Source organism: Grampus griseus (assembly GCF_964374135.1).
Source record: "Grampus griseus genome assembly, chromosome: 3".
Taxonomy (NCBI): Eukaryota; Metazoa; Chordata; class Mammalia; order Artiodactyla; family Delphinidae; genus Grampus; species Grampus griseus.
In genome coordinates this window covers 115,428,877-115,447,487 of record NC_139019.1, presented here as the reverse complement: position 1 = coordinate 115,447,487, position 18,611 = coordinate 115,428,877, and the positions used below count along the sequence as shown (strand labels likewise).

At 39.8% G+C, this 18,611-nt stretch overlaps 1 protein-coding gene across 6 annotated transcripts in view; it reads left to right on the top strand.

The window, feature by feature from the left end:
* SIL1 (SIL1 nucleotide exchange factor) overlaps positions 1–18,611 on the top strand; it is a 295,785-nt gene that overhangs the window by 227,679 nt on the left and 49,495 nt on the right. For all 6 annotated transcript variants that reach the window (XM_082652456.1, XM_082652454.1, XM_082652453.1 and 3 more), the window contains one exon: positions 952–1,073. In XM_082652456.1, coding sequence (XP_082508582.1) covers positions 952–1,073 — 122 coding nt within the window. The remainder of the gene's footprint in view (positions 1–951; positions 1,074–18,611) is intronic.

Here is an 18,611-nt window from a genome sequence, read left to right as displayed (position 1 = left end):
GAGGATTTGTAGAGTGGGATCAACATGTAGGCAAGAGACAGCTTTTATAGCAACAGAGATATTTTCAAGGGAGACTGTAGCTACTGCATGGGGAAAACAGGATCCAGTGACCTTTCTGAGGAAGTTGAGTCTTGTTCCAGGATACCAGTGAAGCTTGGGGAATGAGATTCCCTATAGAATAAAAGAGACAGAGTCTGGACTTGGGGCTTTGGACCTTAAGTATAGCCTAGACCAGTGTTGTCCGAAGGAACTTTATGGGATGGTGGAAATGTTCTGCACTGTCCAATAATAGCCACTAGTGAGTAGCACAGACCTAAGCTAAAGCTTTTGAGAGAGAGACTTTTGTGCAGATTTATCTTGAGTGTCCTCAGATTCAGTCAACCTTAGACTATAAAGTGAGGAAGAGGGAAGAGAAGCGTACTATTGTTATTCTTCTCCTAGCACTTTTCCAGCCCTTTCCCAGCCCTTTCCCTGCAACAGAGTTCCTATTACAGTCCCTGATTTCTAATTAAAAATCAGCTTTTTAAAAAGTGTCTGCTGCCTCTACTGCCCGCGTTGAGGCTGGACACCAGCAGGAAGCATAGTGCCTTTTACTAGTGCTGATGACGCCAGATCTTTGTGTTAACAGCTTGTACATTACGAGTAAGCTTGTGACTCATTACGGTATTAGAATTTTCCAGGACATGTTTGGCATAAGCAATTGCTAGGTGCCATTTCTGCCAGTTCCCACGCAGGTGCTCATAAATCACGTTAGGTGAATTAGGAATTCTCAAATTTAAGATTATTTAAAAATTTAGTTTTTTTTTTTTTTACAAAAAAAAAAACTTTCCTAATTAGAAAGGCCACCGACACTTTTTACTTGATTTTTTAGTTTGTTCTTCAACATTCACCAAAAGAAAGGCTTTTCTTTCCTTGATGTCTGTACTGTACTAAGCAGTGCCTCTGTTGCAGATGGATAATGCACAGGACCTGCTTTCCTTCGGTGGCCTTCAAGTGGTGATCAACGGGCTGAACAGCACAGAACCCCTGCTGAAGGAGTATGCTGCGTTTGTGCTGGGGGCTGCCTTTTCCAGGTGAGCAGAATGGATGGACATCCCATTGGCCAGGATCCTTTGGACACTTCAGGTGAAGTCTAGCTTTACTCTTGGCCTGACTGGCCTGGAATAAGGTTACATTTGAACTCATGCACATCTCTATCCACAGTTTAGTGTAATCCCATTGAAACTAGAGTAAGAATTTGATTCTGCCCTTATTCCAAGTAGATAAGAATTTTCACTCATGTTGTCAGCATCTGTGACTCTTGGTTCCCCCTCATCTTATATGTATGGACTTTTTTTTTTTATCATTTTATTTATTTACTTTTGGCTGTGTTGGGTCTTCGTTGCTGTGTGCAGGCTTTCTCTAGTTGCGGCTAGCGGGGGCTACTCTTCGTTGCAGTGAGCAGGCTTCTCATTGCGGTGGCTTCTCTGGTTGTGGAGCACAGGCTCTAGGCGTGTGGGCTTCAGTAGTTGCGGCACGCAGGCTCAGTAGTTGTGGCTCACGGGCTCTAGAGCACAGGCTCAGTAGTTGTGGCACACAGGCTTAGTTGCTCCGTGGCATGTGGGATCTTCCTGGACCAGGGATCGAACCCATGTCCCCTGCATTGGCAGGCGGATTCTCAACCACTGCTCCACCAGGGAAGCCCTGTGTGGACATTTAATAACATATTTTAGGTGACATTCTCTGTTTTATTCAAAGCTAGTTAGAAGTTAGACCAACCATAGGTAGTTGAGAGGAAGGGGAATGAACTCTAAGAGCTGATCCTTTTGGCAGTAAAGCTACTCTGGTGATGAATAAATGATGAACCTGACCAAGGAGGGCCTTTTGGGGGGAAATGTGTCTTCCCCTAGTTGCCTGGAACCAATCAACATGCAGTCAGATTATCACACTCTCTGGATTGGGAGTTGTTTAAATTTCAGTTAGCCTGACTTATGCTAGAAGACTGATCAGGCAAGAGAAATGAACATCTCTAAAGAGTGGATACAGAAAGAGATTTGAACACCTCATCATTATACTCATCCTAAAAAAGTCAAGATGTCTTCAAGCTGTAGTTGGTCCATTGGAGCTATAGTTCCTTCTGTTTTTGAAAATCTGTTCCTAGGACCATTTGTTCCTCTACAACAGGAACGAGTATTCTGATTCTTGCTTTAAGGGCACGTGTGGTTCCTATTAAGTGTTGCCTCGCTTGCATGCAGGGATTGTGGTGATGAAGGAAAAAGGCTATTCTGAACATTTTTACCATTAGAATCTTTTTTTTAATTAATTTTTATTGGAATATAGTTACAATGTTGTATTAGTTTCTACTGTACAGCAAAATGAATCAGGTATACATATATATATCCCCTCATTTTTGGATTTCCTTCCTATTTAGGTCACCACAGAGCGTTGAGTAGAGTTCCCTGTGCTATACAGTAGGTTCTCATTAGTTATCTATTTTATACATAGTATCAGTAGTGTATATATGTCAATCTCAATCTCCCAATTCCTCTCACCCCCTCCTTTCCCTTTGTTATCCATATATTTGTTCTCTACGACTGTGTCTCTGTTTCTGCTTTGCAAATTCATCTATACCATTCTTCTAGATTCCACATATATATGTTAATATACAATATTTGTTTTTCTCTTTCTGACTTACTTCACTCTGTATGACAGTCTCTAGGTCCATCCACGTCTGCAGATGACCCAATTTTGTTCCTTTTTATGGCTGAGTAATATTCCATTGTATATATATACCACATCTACTTTATCCATTCCTCTGTTGATGGACAGGAATCTTTGTTTTGAAAAGATTTCCTTTGCCTTTCATCTCTGCTTATCTTTATTTAATCAGAGTATCGGTCTGATGCCCTCTCATTCTCAAAGACTTAAGCATCTTTTCTTAGTAAATTGAGGGGCAAAGCTAGGAAGGCTGGAAGAATTGTTCCATGGGGAGAGGTTGAGGGCACTGCAGGCCTTTGTTTCCCTTATTGCTTACCTGCCTCATCTTCAACCCCTGGTTGTCCTGTGGACTCCAGGGCATATCTCCCTTGCTCTGATTTACCAGAGCCAGGCAGGGATATCACTGCCTGTGCACGCACTGGAAAGGTGAAGAATATGTGAATTTGTCATTGGTAGCTGTGATTTCAGCCCTGGAAAAGTTAAGGTCCTTATCTTCATAAGGCTTTAGAGGCTTGAGAACTTACTGAGGCTCACTTTTTGTTTCTCACGCCATAAAATAATTGATTCAAACATTATTAACCTCTCCCCCAGACCCTTTTGGGTAATCTTTTCTGTAATCCCAAATACTTTCTTTCTACTTTGAATGTGAACAAATGATTCTATGTATACTTTGCCATTGCTTCCGGAAACACATTTCATGGGGGAAACATCTTGATGTCACATCTTAGTTAAGGGGGACTAAGTGACTTGAGAAGCATGCTTTGGGCCTGCTTAGCAAGCCATAACTCATCTGGGGTCTGTGCCAGTATGTGGTGTTACTAAGACTTTTTCGTGATTGTATTAGTGTAAGACCGTGTTAACATTTATGTGGCATCACTAAAATTTAAATAGAGATAAATATAAAATATTGCAATTTAGTGTTTTGGTGGCAAGAAAACTGCTGTATTCAAAAATGTTCTAGTCAGGATTTTGATGGCTCACTGGAGGGCAGTTACAGTGACAGCATGGTATAGTGCCAGAGCTTTTGGAAGCCAACAGCAGGCTCCTGAACATCACGAAAATGTCAGTGTTTTGTGCAAAGAGGAACTTGATGCAAGCTAAAAATATTTCTATGCAGAGAGGCAGGTTTCAGTGGTCTAGTCTGATATTCATTAATTATTCTTGATGTCCTAAGTATTGGTTCCGCAGCTCCCTACCTGCCCTCAGCATGCAGGTGTGCACAGACATAGCATGCATGTTTGCATATGTGCACGTACAAAGTGATTGTGTGAGTTTGTTCTTTGTCAAGAGGGCATTCAAGGGGTAGTGAGCACATTGGAATCATGGAGTCTCACGGTTTGGGGATCTTGTTTAGAAGTCATTCCTTCCAGTTTTCTGCTGATGAGCAAGAATATTGCTCAGTCAGTCCAGATGTTTGACTGTTTGGGAGGACTAGGTAGACCGCTGTACCTAGAGTCAGAAAATCTAGGTTCAAGTCCAGTCTCTATCATTTCCTGGTTGTTTGCCTATGGGCAAGGGATTTTCACTTTTCTAAGCCTCACCTTTTTCATTTGTTAGCTAGAAGCAATAATAGGTTTCCTCTGCATTTCATAAGACTGAATGAATATGAAAGAACATAATATACAATAAGTCTTGTGAAAATGCTTATAAAGTACCTGTCAGTGATGTGGGGTATATCATCATGTTCATCGTGTGTCCTTTTTACTCTGAGTTTTCACTATAAGGCATTTCTTTTTCTTTTGTTTTTACAGTGCAGACCTTTGTCTTCCTCATTTTCTCTTCTATTAAGAGCTTGCATTCTACCACGTATATCTCTTGGTGTTAACCTTGCTGCTCATGAGGGTATTTATTTGCCTACCTGGGTTAATTGCTTCATCAGGCCTCTACATACATCTGTGGATGGAGAGATCTCTTCCGTGGTGTAAAATGTGAAGCAGTTAATCCAAGATCAAGAAGAAAGAGTTGACATAAATGTAATTGACGTGGCCACTCAGTGTTACCTGGCCACTGAAAGTCTGTTCCCTTTTTAAAATATTATTCCCACTCATTATGGGTCACACACACATTCATTTTCTGCTGCCCATGTTTTTGTTGCCCATGTGCAAGGCAGGTCAATCTCTTGCATAAGAAGACATGTAAAGATAGGGAGGTAGGAGTCTGATGCCTTTGGCATCTTCATCTTTCCTTTCTCCTTCCCTCTCCCTCCCTCCTCCCCTCCTTCCCTCCTTCCCTTTCTCCTTTCTCCTTTCTTCAAGTCAGATATTTTCAGTGGTCTTTCTGTGACCTGATTTCATCTCATGATGACACCTGTGTGTGTCTGTCTACAGTCTGGCCTATGAGAAGTCTGTGGAATCCTGGGCAAGTTATTTGTGTTTCTGTGTTTGGGAAGACTCAGAAAGGCCTTTTGTATTTCAGAAGTCATGCAGCCTTCTGTAAACTGGTTTTGGTTTCACTTCTCAGCTAACTGGCTGCTTCCTTTTGTTTTCCTCTATCTCCCTATCTGTAGCCTTTACCTTTTAACTGGCAGGAATTAAATTATCAAGATAACTGGTATGCTTATCCCAGGGATCACTGGCTTTTGCTGTTCTCATGACCCTCTCTCAGTCACTTTTGGTGTTCTCTGTCCATCTTTAATAACTCACGTTCTTATATGCATATGTATGAATTATTATGCAATTACATAGGCTTGTAAATGCTCACTGTATGCAGTCCTTTTGTTTGAACTGTCTGTAGTTTGCAGTGTGTCACGAACCTATGCCTAGTACAGAAAGGGAGGTACATGTGCTATCAGTCATAGTGTGATTATGGCCTCTTATGATGGATCCCTGGAACAGGATTACGTTCTACCCTGTCTTCAACAACTTCATTGGAACCTCCTTAGGAAATATTGAGTTACATACATCTCTTTATAGAATGTTTACCCCACTGCTGACCGTCACCCTGTCACCCCATGCTTCGTTGGTTCTCTAGTTTTCTCCATTGTACTCTTCCCACTGATACTTTGCTAATTAATTTTAACCATTTGGCCAGTGTCAAATCATTGTGTCCTATTTCCATCGGTTGGCCTCCAATTTCCAGATTTCTTTCCTGCCATCCCAGTGAATTTCAGGGCTCATCTGTATCTTCTCTGTCTTTCCTGATGGCTTTTGTGAGTTTGCTGGGAATCAGCATTCTTAATTCCATTGACCTTTACCTTTACTGCTGTCATCCACTAGATATCTCGAAACTTGTTTCCGTTTTTTCCCCAACATTTCATATTCTCTGCCCACCTCCATCATGTCTTCACATTTTCATCTCTCCTCTTAAAGGTGGTTTTTATCCTTGTTGTGATCTCCAACCTCTGCATGCCCTCCTGTTCTCCCCTTCGCCGTCAGTGTTCCTCACTCTCTTGCCACTCTCTAGGCTCCTTCCTCTTAGCCCACAGATGTTCTCATTTACTTATCCACTGACCCCTGCCAGCCTTCCCTTCCAAACTTCTTGGAAGAGTAGACAAAAAGGGATCCAAATAAGTGCACATGAGATACCATCCCTGAAATTTTTCAATACTATTTTTGCATTACTGACATCTCCATAACGTTTAACAATTTCGACCACTGCTTTCCTGTGGAAACTTTACTTCTTGGCTGCCATGTGGTTGTAGTCCCTTGGTCTTGGATGTCTGTAATTAATTACTCCCTCCCCTTTTCTTTTTATGGCAACATCATCTTCTGTCTCCTAATCATCATCTTCTATCTCCTAATTCACCAAGATTATTATGGCCTTGTCCTTATTGTCTCTTCATTTTCTTCACCAATGGTCCTACCTATTCCCATGGTTTCAAATTCTACCTCATTGTGGATGACTCCAATGTCTAAGTCCAGTCTTTCTCCTCAGGTCCTTTCCTCCATTTCTACCAGACTGTGTCATTGCACCTCAAACTCAAGGAAAAGAAAGTGGGATTCATTTTGTCTGTCTCATAAACTAGGTTTTTCTTCCACTTTCTCTTTTTATCTATTCTTGGCCATATGATTGTCTTCATTACCAAAACTTGAAACTTTGGAGTGATATTTGAGTCTTCTTTCTCTCTCTTTAGTTGTTTACTTGGTCACTGAGTCCTATGGATTTTTATTTTCATGATTGTTGTCTACTAAACAGAGATTTCTCTTTTATAAATCTGTTTTAAGGAACCTTGATATTGTGAGGGCAGCAACATATTTAGGGAGGGGACTCCCTCTCCCAGTGCTAGGAAATGAGCCCTGAATAGTCTAAACCAAGCATGGTAATCCCATTTTCTGTGGATGTAGATTGATTTAGAGATAAGCATGTGACCCAGTTCTGACCAATGAGACATAAAGAGATGTTTGCTGGGCAAGTTTCTGGGAAAGATTTTGTTCTCTTATAAAAAGAAAGATAGTAAAGAGACCTTGTCCATTTCTTTCTGCCTTGATTACAGTTGTTGGAGCTACAGCTGGCTTAGACCAGTGAGATGAGATGCACAAGGCAACATGTTGAGGAGGATAAAAGAGGGGAAGGACAGGAGACTAGCTCCTTTATGAATAGTTTAGCTACTATACCGGTTTTGGAACCATCTATTTCCATACTTTTGTTGTGAGAGATAGTCTTTTTTTAAAAAAACCCAGAAAACAAAAAGCAATGTTAGTCATTATTCTGTTACTTGTTTCTGCACATATTCATATTAATAAATTTCAAAAATTTCTCTCACATCTTTAAAATTCCTTTTAAATACCCTTACTTCTAAGGAGGATGGGAGGGAGACGCAAGAGGGAGGAGATATGGGGACATATGTATACGTATAGCTGATTCACTTTCTTATAAAGCAGGAACTAACACACCATTGTAAAGCAATTACTCCAATAAAGATGTTAAAAAAAAAACCACCTAAATACCCTTGCTTCTTCATAGCACTTATCTCAATTTGCAATTAAATATTTGTTTGATTACCTGTTACCTCTTGATAACCCCTGTTAGACAGTACAAGGAGGATAGTATTCATTTTCTATCTTAATCTTGCTGTCTCCCCAGTATATAGCACAGGACCTACCTAGCATTGAGTACTAGGAAATGATAATGAAACAATGAAAGAATAAAATGATACCTAGGAAATGAAGTGTTTTTCAGATAGCATATGAGGGCTGAGTGGAGAATGCTGTCTTTATTAATGACATAATAGTGCATGGTTCAGATACCTCACCTTGACCCTTTAAAAATCTAAGGCCGTGGAAACAGCACTCCCCACTCCTACCCCCCACCCCGCCCCACAGTTGAAGGCCCAGAAAATAGAAGGTTAGAGATTGGGATGAGGTCAGATGTTGGAAATGCCAGGATTTGAATAAAAGATCAAGTGCAACTCCTAGGACTAGTTCTGACCTCTTGACTCCATGACCTAATTTCTCACACTCCTCCAGTGACAGGGAGGTGCTCAAACCATTTTGTGTCTCATAAATTAATTAACATATTAACCAGGTTGGCCTGGGCAGTTGGATAGCCTTATAGCTTTAAAAGCTGCATTCAAAGTCTGGTTTCTTTTTTCAAATGGCAATTAATGACAAATGGAAAATGAGATCTAAGCCTGACCAGCTACCCTGAGTACTGAAGAAACCAAGGCTTCATTCTGAGGAGGGAAGCACCGCTTTGCTTAATGAACTTGTCCCTTCTGCATTTCTTTTGAATCTATCTCTGTAATATTCCCCTGCCTCCTCCAGATCCTCTATGTGGCTGCTTTCAGAGTTTTTCATTATTTACTACCTCCTCTTTAATTTCTTCCCTGCATAACTCCAGCCCACAAAGTTCTTTCCTTTCAACTTTATTAGCATTTGTTGTCTGGACTCCTAAACTATCTCTTTTATACATCTAATTCTCTATGTATGCCAGTTCTTTCCTCTGTTTTCCCAATAAAATAGTTTCTTGAGAGTGGAAGCTAGTACCCGGGTCTGTGGTACCCAGAGCACCTTATAGAGGGTAAGTTTCATGCAGCTGCTTAGAGCATTTCATGGTACAAACTAAATGGTCCAGCACAAAAGCTGAAATCACCAAAAATCAGTGGGAGGAATGAAGCCAGGAAGAGCAGGGAAGCTCTTAATTTTTTGTTTTGTTTTATTTGTCCTCCAGTGAGTGTGTATTACATTTGTAATTAAAAGTTAAACAATAAGTAACAAAGCAAAACAGAATCGGAAGACTTCTGTATCTAGCAAATGGTGGTTTACATTTCCCAAAAAGCATTTTTGGTTCGCAGTACGTGAGGATGCTGGATCTGTAACATATAAACATTTCCTTAAATGCTCAATTCAGCTGATAAGAAACTGTAGGGCCACTGCTTTGCATAACTAAAGGGGAAATAAATAATATATTCTTTTTAAAAAAAATAAATTTACTTACTTATTTTTGACTGCGTTGGGTCTTCATTCCTGCGTGCGGTCTTTCTCTAGTTGCCGTGAGCTGGGGCTACTCTTCGTTGCGGTGCGCGGGCTTCTTATTGCAGTGGCTCCTCTTGTTGCGGAGCACAGGCTGTAGGCACACGGGCTTCAGTAGTTGTGGTGCATAGGCTTAGTTGCTCTGCGGCATGTGGGATCTTCCCAGACCAGGGCACTAACCTGTGTCCCCTGCATTGGCAGGTGGATTCTTAATCACTGCGCCACGAGGGAAGTCTCAACGTATCCTTTATGTGGTAGTCCTGCAAGAAATTGAGAGAAGTTCCAAAGACAAATATAATGGAAAGCACAAATTCTTAGAGATATGGAATGCTGAAAGTTATATCTGTTCTCAGGACACTTGTCGTTCCCTAGTGGCCAAGATCTCTTGATATCAACAGGCGTTAAGCTGGGGGACAGGAGATGAAAATTTCAGCCCATGAAAGGGAGAATTAGAAAAATGAAAATCTTCTACTCGAAAGGAGGTATTAAGACATTTTGGCTTTGAACGGAAGGTAGGAAAATTTCCAAGAAAATTATTCACCCTTGAGTGCATTTTGACCGGAAATCATACTCTTTTTGTGGCCTGAAAATCTCTAAGCTGAGAATTTAGTCTAAAATAGTCTCAGTAAATAATAAACTAGAAAAAATGTTTGCAACTTATATTACAGATATAACGTTAATATTCCGATATATATAAAGAGCACCTAAAAATAGAGAGTAAGCACATTAATAACCCTATAGAAAAATGGGATAGACACACACAGTTTGCAGAATAAAAGAAATGTAGATGGCTTAACCATATGAAAAAATGCTCAACCTCACTCATAAGAAGAGAAAGACCAATTAAAACTACACTGAGATACTGTTTTTCACCTATCAGGATAGTAGAAGTCCAAAAGTCGATAGCATATTCTGTTTGTGAAGCTGTGGGGAAATAGGCTCTTATACACTGGTAGGAGAACTTTAAAATGGTACAACCCTTACAGAAGGAAATTTGGCAATATCTAACAAAATTGCACACGTATATTTACCCTTTGAAATATTTCTACTTCTAGAATTCTACCTCTATAGTACACTGGTAAAGATATGAAAAAACATATGTAAGCTCAAGGTTATTCATTATAGCACTATTTGTAATAGCAAAGGTAGGAATCAGCCCAAACATCCATCAGCAGGGAATTGATTGAATAAATTATATAATTTATTCCATGGAGTGCTATAGAGTTATAGAAAAGATTTAAGAATGTTTTTGTATAATACAGAATATTTCTGTTGTGATATTTTCCAGGCTATATTGTTAAATTAAAAAAAAAGGTAGAGAAAATTATGAAAAACTGCTATTAAGCATGTGCATGTGCTTATATTTTTAAAAAATGAAGGATAAATGCTATAGGGAGATAGACAGTGATCATGCAGATATTTTATGAATTTAAAAACTCAAAATAATTACAAAAAATATTTTTCATAAAAATTGAGAATAAGATGAAACAATTGAATCTAGCTGTCTATAGAATTGGTGGGATAATCACACAGGGAGGAACTTTTTTATGTGATTTTACAATCCAATAATTTGACTATACATCCCAATTTGGATGTATTTTAAAGACAAAAAATCTGTAAAACTTTTCAGAAATCTTATTGTTGACGGAAATGTTGGTGTTGTTATTCTCAGACTATTATGTGTATAGTGGGATAAAGCAGATGAATAATTATGCTGGTTTCTCTGAGAACCAGGATTTTCAACGTGACAGAAGGGAGATACTGATGTAAAATTGAATATTGGGTAAAATCTGTCTTAGTCCTGATTTTGGATTGAAAGTATTAGTATGATTTCATGATGAATTTTTTCTTAAAAAAGTATTTTTTTTAGCTCTGTTCACTGAAATGATCTAGAAAAAAAGATGAACCTGATAACAGTGATCAACTGTGACTCCTAGATTGTATTTTCTAAATAACATTTCCCTCTAAAATAGCATTTTCCACTAAAAGGAACTGTGATTTCTTAAAGAAATAGCTCATTTCAAATCTGGAGTAAAACATTTGCAAAATGACCCTGGATATCTTGTCATAATCAAAAGCAAGGACATTCTCAAAGACTACTTGGGTCTTGTGTAAAGGACTCAGGGTTCAATGTGAAAACGTTCCCATTGACCATAGATGGAACTCTTGGAGTTTCAAGAAGGATAATAACTGCAATGAATTGAAGCAAATCAGATATGTTTAAATCCCCAAGTTCATCATGATACTTAAAAGAACAAATTAAACTTCACTGGTCATTTTTGAAGAGTGCTGGGTAGCAACCAATTCATAATCAAAAATAGCAAATAAATAGAAACAATAAAGCATTTTCTGTTTATCTTGCCTTTCCAATATGAACTGAATCTCCGTGTACTCAACTAGTTGAGGGCAAGTTTATCTTTATAGAGAAACTTTAGCTAAAAAAGGAAGAGTGATGCAGTTAGAATATTACCTTTCTGTAACTTTTAATGAATTAATGGATCTTGGCAATGATCATCAATGGCTGCAAAAGAAAGGCAATCAAACATTATCTGCATTGTTGTGGATGATGTGGTGCACATCCAGTTATCCCTTTAGGACCAAGGCATTTATTCCCCCAGGTCTGGGAGTGTTGGCTACGCAAGGCTCATGATTCAGTTCCTCCAAGAATTAATCCAGAAGGGAGCTGCCTTGCTCAAGGTTATGGCCCCTTCCTGGGGGTAGCCTGCTTCCAAATGACACAAAGTAGGGGTTCAAAGTGCTTCCACTCTTACCTCAAAGGAAACAACTCTGAAAGACCATCCTAGCTCCAGAGCTCTCTGTGGGATCAGTTGAGCCCTCTGTTGCAATTGCCACCACAGTTCAGCTTCTGCCATTGCCTAATCCTGCTTCCCTCATCCCTCAGAGGTATTGTACCCAAGAATAGTCCCTAGTAAACCTCTTGCCCACAAATCTTAAGAGTTTGTTTATTAAGGAACCTGACTCTGACATGCCTCCTGATAGAAGTAGACACCACTGCCCATGAAGTTGTCTTGATAGAAAATCAAATCTGAATCTGATTGAGATCCAGTTTTCAATTTAAAGGAAATTCTGGGGACAGCAGATGTGTTAAATGATATAATGGACATGTAATCAGCAAACTTCAGAATGTTGAAAACTGTAGAACTACTGGATTTTTCAACAATAAATTATAAGAAAAAGATGGAGGGAATGAAACCAGTAAATTAAAAGATACCTAAGATAAGTATCAACCAGTTACACTGTATTTAGAGCCTGACCAAATCAACCATGTTAAAAAAATTTGTGAGATAATTGGGGCCATTTAAATAATTACTTGGTATTTGATAATATTAAGGAGTTTCTGTTAGACATTTTTAATGTGAAATGGTATTGTGGTTGTGTTTTTTAAAAAGAGTCATTTTATGGGTAAGATGATAGTATGTCTGAGTTTTGCTTTATGCTTATCTGGAGGAAGTGGGGAAGTGGGTGGGTGGGGATATAGATGAAACAAGACTGGTCATGACTTCATAATTCTTAAAGCTGAGTGACAGATCCATGAAGGATTATTATACCATTCTCTGTACTTTAGTCTATAGATGAAAATTTCTGTAAGAAAAAGTTGTGTGTGTTTTTTTAAGGTAGTTCCAAATTGGCAGAATTTCCAAGTTACTGGTAGAAACAAATATAAACGCTTTTTGGAGGAACACATCTTAAATCTAGGCCTGAAAGCATCTCTACAAAGAAGAAAAAATTGCAATGATCATGAACTTGCAAACAAAATATCACAAAGCACACACACAAAATAAGGCATCAAGGGCTTCCCTGGTGGCGCAGTGGTTGAGAGTCCGCCTGCCAATGCAGGGGACACAGGTTCGTGCCCCGGTCCGGGAAGATCCACATGCCGCGGAGTGGCTAGGCCCGTGAGCCATGGCCGCTGAGCCTGTGCGTCCGGAGCCTGTGCTCCGCAACGGGAGAGGCCACAAAAGTGAGAGGCCCGCGTACTGCCAAAAAAAAAAAATAATAATAAGGCATCATGAGTAAAAGATAGCAGAAACAATGTAATCAGACCTGTAAAACTACAGAGAGTAAAATTTTGAGGGTACAGTATGTAGAATAATTCTTTTAATATGTTTAAAGAAATAAAATATTTTATCAAACGTATGAGAATAACAGACTATCAAAAAAATCCAGAAAGATTTGAGAAAGATCAAATAGAGCTTCTAGAAGTGGAAAATATAATAATTGCAGTTAGGACCTCAAGAAGGCAGAGTAGAAGGATGTGCGCTCACTCCCTCTTGTGAGAGCACCGGAACCACAGCTAACTGCTGAACAGTCATCGACAGGAAGACACTGGAACTCACCAAAAAAGATACCCCTCATCCAAAGACAATGGAGAAGCTGCAGTGAGATGGTAGGAGGGGCACAATCACAATAAAATCAAATCCCATAACTGCTGGGTGGGTGACTCACACACTGGAGAACACTTATACCACAGAAGTCCACCCACTAGAGTGAAGGTTCTGAGCCCCACGTCAGGTTTCCCAACCTGGGGGTCCAGCAATGGGAGGAGGAATTCCCAGAGAATCAGACTTTGAAGGCTAGCGGGATTTGATTGCAGGACTTCGACAGGACTGGGGGAAACAGACACTCCACTCTTGGAGGGCACACACAAAGTAGTGTGTACATCAGGACCCAGGGGGAAGGGACCCCATAGGAGACTGAACTAGACCTACATGCTAGTGTTGGAAGGTCTTCTGCAGAGGTGGGGGGCAGCTGTGTCTCACCACGGGGACAAGGACACTGGCAGCAGAAGTTCTGGGAAGTACTCCTTGGCATGAGCCTTCCTGGAGTCCGCCATTAGCCCCACCAAGGAGCCTGTGGTGCTGGGTTGCCTCAGGCCAAACAACCAGCAGGGAGGGAACTCAGCACCCCCCCTCAGCAGACAAGCAGATTAAAGTTTTACTGAGCTCTGCCTGCCAGAGCAACACCCAGCTCTACCCACCACCAGTCCCTCCCTCCCATCAGGAAGCTTGCACAAGCCTCTTAGATAGCCTTATCCACCAGCGGGCAGACAGCAGAAGCAAGAAGAACTACAATCCTGCAGCCTGTGGAACAAAAACCACATTCACAGAAAGATAGACAAAATGAAAAGGCAGAGGACTATGTAACAGATGAAGGAACAAGATAAAACCCCAGAAAAACAACTAAATGAAATGGAGATAGGCAACCTTCCAGAAAAAGAATTCAGAATGATGATAGTGAAGATGATCCAGGACTTCAGGAAAAGACTGGAGGCAAAGACTGAGAAGATGCAAGAAATGTTTAACAAAGACCTAGAAGAATTAAAGAATAAACACTAGAAGAATTAAAGAGCAAACAAACAGAGATGAACAATATAGTAATTGAAATGAAGAATACACCAGAAGGAATCAATAGCAGACCAACTGAGGCAGAAGTACGGATAAGTGACATGGAAGACAGAAGGGTAGAATTCACTACTGCAGAACAGAATAAAGAAAAAAGAATAAAAAGAAAAGAAGACAGCCTAAGAGACTTCTGGGACAACATTAAATGCACCAACATTCGCGTTTTAGGGCTCCCAGAAGGAGAAGAGAGAGAAAAAGAACCTGAGAAAATATTTGAAGAGATTATAGTCGAAAACTTCCCTAACATGGGAAAGGAAATAGCCACCCAAGTCCAGGAAGCACAGAGAGTCCCAGGCAGGATAAATCCAAGGAGAAACACACCGAGGCACATAGTAATCAAATGGACAAAAATCAAAGATGAAGAAAAGTCATTAAAAGCAACAAGGGAAAAACGACAGATAATGTACAAGGGTACTCCCATAAGGTTAACAGCTGATTTCTCAGCAGAACCTCTACAAGCCAGAAGGGAGTGGCACGATATATTTAAAGTCATGAAAGGGAAAAACCTACAACCAAAATTATTCTACCTGGCAAGGATCTCATTCAGATTTGCCGGAGAAATCAAAAGCTTTACAGACAAGAAAGAGCTAAGAGAATTCAGCACCACCAAACTGGCTCTACAACAAATGCTAAAGGAACTCTCTAAGTGGGAAACACAAGAGAAGAAAAGGACCTACAAAAACAAACCCAAAACAATTAAGAAAATGGTCATAGGAACATACATATCGATAATTACCTTAAACGTGAATGGATTAAATGCTCCGACCAAAAGACACAGGCTTGCTGATTGGATACAAAAACAAGACCCATATATATGCTGTCTACAAGAAACCCACTTCAGACATAGGGACACATACAGACTGAAAGTGAGGGGATGGAAAAAGATATTCCATGCAAATCAAAAGAAAGCTGGAGTAGCAATACTCATATCAGATAAAATAGACTTTAAGATAAAGAATGTTACAAGAGACAAAGAAGGACACTACATAATGATTAGGGATCAATCCAAGAAGAAGATATAACAATTATAAATATATATGCACCCAACATAGGAGCACCTCAATACATAAGGCAACTGCTAACAGCTGTAAAAGAGGAAATGGACAGTAACACAGTAATAGTGGGGGACTTTAACACCTCACTTACACCAATGGACATGTCATCCAGACAGAAAATTAATAAGGAAGCACAAGCTTTAAATGACACCGTAGACCAGGTGGATTTAATTGATATTTATAGGACATTCCCTCTGAAAACAGCAGTTACATTTTCTTCTCAAGTGCATACAGAACATTCTCCACAGAGAGATCACATCTTGGGTCACAAATCAAGCCTTGGTAAATTTAAGAAAACTGAAATCATATCAAGCATCTTTTTGGACCACAATGCTAGGAGATTAGAAATAAATTACAGGGAAAAAACGTAAAAAACACAAACACATGGAGGTCAAACAATACGTTACTAAATAACCAAGAGATCACTGAAGAAATCAAAGAGGAAATCAAAAAATACCTAGAGACAAATGACAATGAAAACACGATGATCCAAAACCTGTGGGATGCAGCAAAAGCAGTTCTAAGAGGGAAGTTTATAGCAATACAATCCTACCTCAAGAAACAAGAAAAATCTCAAATAAACAATCTAACCTTACACCTAAAGGAACTAGAGAAAGAACAAACAAAACCCAAATTTAGTAGAAGGAAAGAAATCATAAAGATCAGAGCAGAAATAAATGAAATAGAAACAAAGAAAACAATAGCAAAGATCAATAAAACTAAAAGGTGGATCTTTGTGAAGATAAACAAAATTGATAAACCACTAGCCAGACTCATCAAGGAAAAGAGGGAGAGGACTCAAATCAATAAAATTAGAAATGAAAAAGGAGAAGTTACAACAGACACCACAGAAATACAAAACATCCTAAGAGACTACTACAAGCAACTCTATGCCAATAAAATGGACAAATTCTTAGAAAGGTATGCCCTTCCAAGACTGAATCAGGAAAAAATAGAAAATATGAACAGACCAAACACAAGCACTGAAAATTGAATCTGTGATTAAACATCTTCCAACAAACAAAAGTCCAGCACCAGATGGCTCCACAGGTGAATTCTATCAAACATTTAGAGAAGAGCTAACACCCATCCTTCTCAAACTCTTCCAAAGAATTGCAGAGGAAGGAACACTCCCAAACTCATTCTATGAGGCCACCATCACTCTAATACCAAAACCAGACAAAGATACTACAAAAAAAGAAAATTACAGACCAGTATCACTGATGAATATAGATGCAAAAATCCTCAACAAGATACTAGCAAAAAGAATCCAACAACACATTAAAAGGGTCAGTACAGGGCTTCCCTGGTGGCGCAGTGGTTGAGAGTCCGCCTGCCAATGCAGGGGACGCGGGTTCGTGCCCCGGTCCGGGAGGATCCCACATGCCGCGGAGCGGCTGGGCCCGTGAGCCATGGCCGCTGACCCTGCGCGTCCGGAGCCTGTGCTCCGCAATGGGAGAGGCCACAACAGTGAGAGGCCCGTGAACAGCAAAAAAAAAAAAAAAAAAGGGTCAGTACACCATGATCAAGTGGGATTTATCCCAGGGTTGCAAGGATTATTCAATATACACAAATCAAACAATGTGATACACCATATTAACAAATTGAAGAATAAAAACCGTATGATCATCTCAATAGATGCAGAAAAAGCTTTTGACAAAATTCAACACCCAGTTATGATAAAAACTCTCCAGAAAGTGGGCATAGAGGGAACTTACCTCAACATAATAAAGGCCATATATGACAAACCCACAGCAAACATCATTCTCAATGGTGAAAAACTGAAAGCATTTCCTCTAAGATCAGGAACAAGACAAGGATGTCCCCTCTTGCCACTATTATTCAACATAGTTTTGGAAGTCCTAGCCATTGGCAATCAAAGAAGAAAAATAAAAGGAATCCAGATTGGAAAAGAAGAAGTAAAACTGTCACTGTTTGCAGATGACATGATACTATACATAGAGAATCCTAAAGATGCCCCCAGAAAACTACTAGAGCTAATCAATGAATTTGGTAACATTGCAGGATATATGATTTTCTACTCTACATAGAAAATCCTAAAGATTCCACCAAAAAACTACTAGAACTAATCAATGAATTTGGTAAGGTTGCAGGCTACAAAATTTTTTTTTTTTTTTGCGGTACGCGGGCCGCTCACTGTTGTGGCCTCTCCTGTTGCAGAGCACAGACTCCAGATGCGCAGCCTCAGTGGCCATGGGTCACGGGCCCAGCCGCTCCACGGCATGTGGGATCTTCCCAGACTGGGGCACGAACCTGTGTCCCCTGCATCGGCAGGCAGACTCTCAACCACTACGCCACCAGGGAAGCCCCCTTCCTTTTTTTGATGAGTAAATTTTTTGTTTGTGCCATCAGGGCTGCACTTTTTTGAATTACTTCTTCACATCTTTTGCCTGATCTTCCATTGAGTCTTCTGTTTATTGCTTAGTGTTTTTAAAATATATAAAATCTGTATACTTACATATAGTGTGTATATTTTCATGTCTATTGTATATAATCTATACTAATATTTTGTCAGTTATATGCATAGCCAATGTCTTCTAGTATGTGACTTGTTGTTTAGCACTGTTTATGTTGCCTTTTGTTATAGACATTGTAACGTATTTTTAGAAAGTCAAAATTACCACTTTTTGTTTATAGTTTCTTTTCTTTATATTTTAAGAAACTCTTTATTGCCTTGAATGTATAAAGATATTCTCTTATGTTACCTTCAGAGAGTATAAAGTTTGTTTTTTATAAATTTATTTATTTTTGGCTGCTTTGGGTCTTCATTGCTGTGCACGGGCTTTCTCTAGTTGCAGCAAGCAGGGGCTACTTTTCGTTGCAGTGCGCAGGCTTCTCATTGCGGTGGCTTCTCTTTATTGTGGAGCATGGGCTCTAGGTGCATGGGTTCCAGTGGTTGTGGCACTCAGTCTCAGTAGTTGTGGCTCACAGGCTCTAGAGAGAAGGCTCAGTAGTTGTGGCGCACAGGCTTACTTGCTCTGTGACATGTGGGATCTTCCTGGACC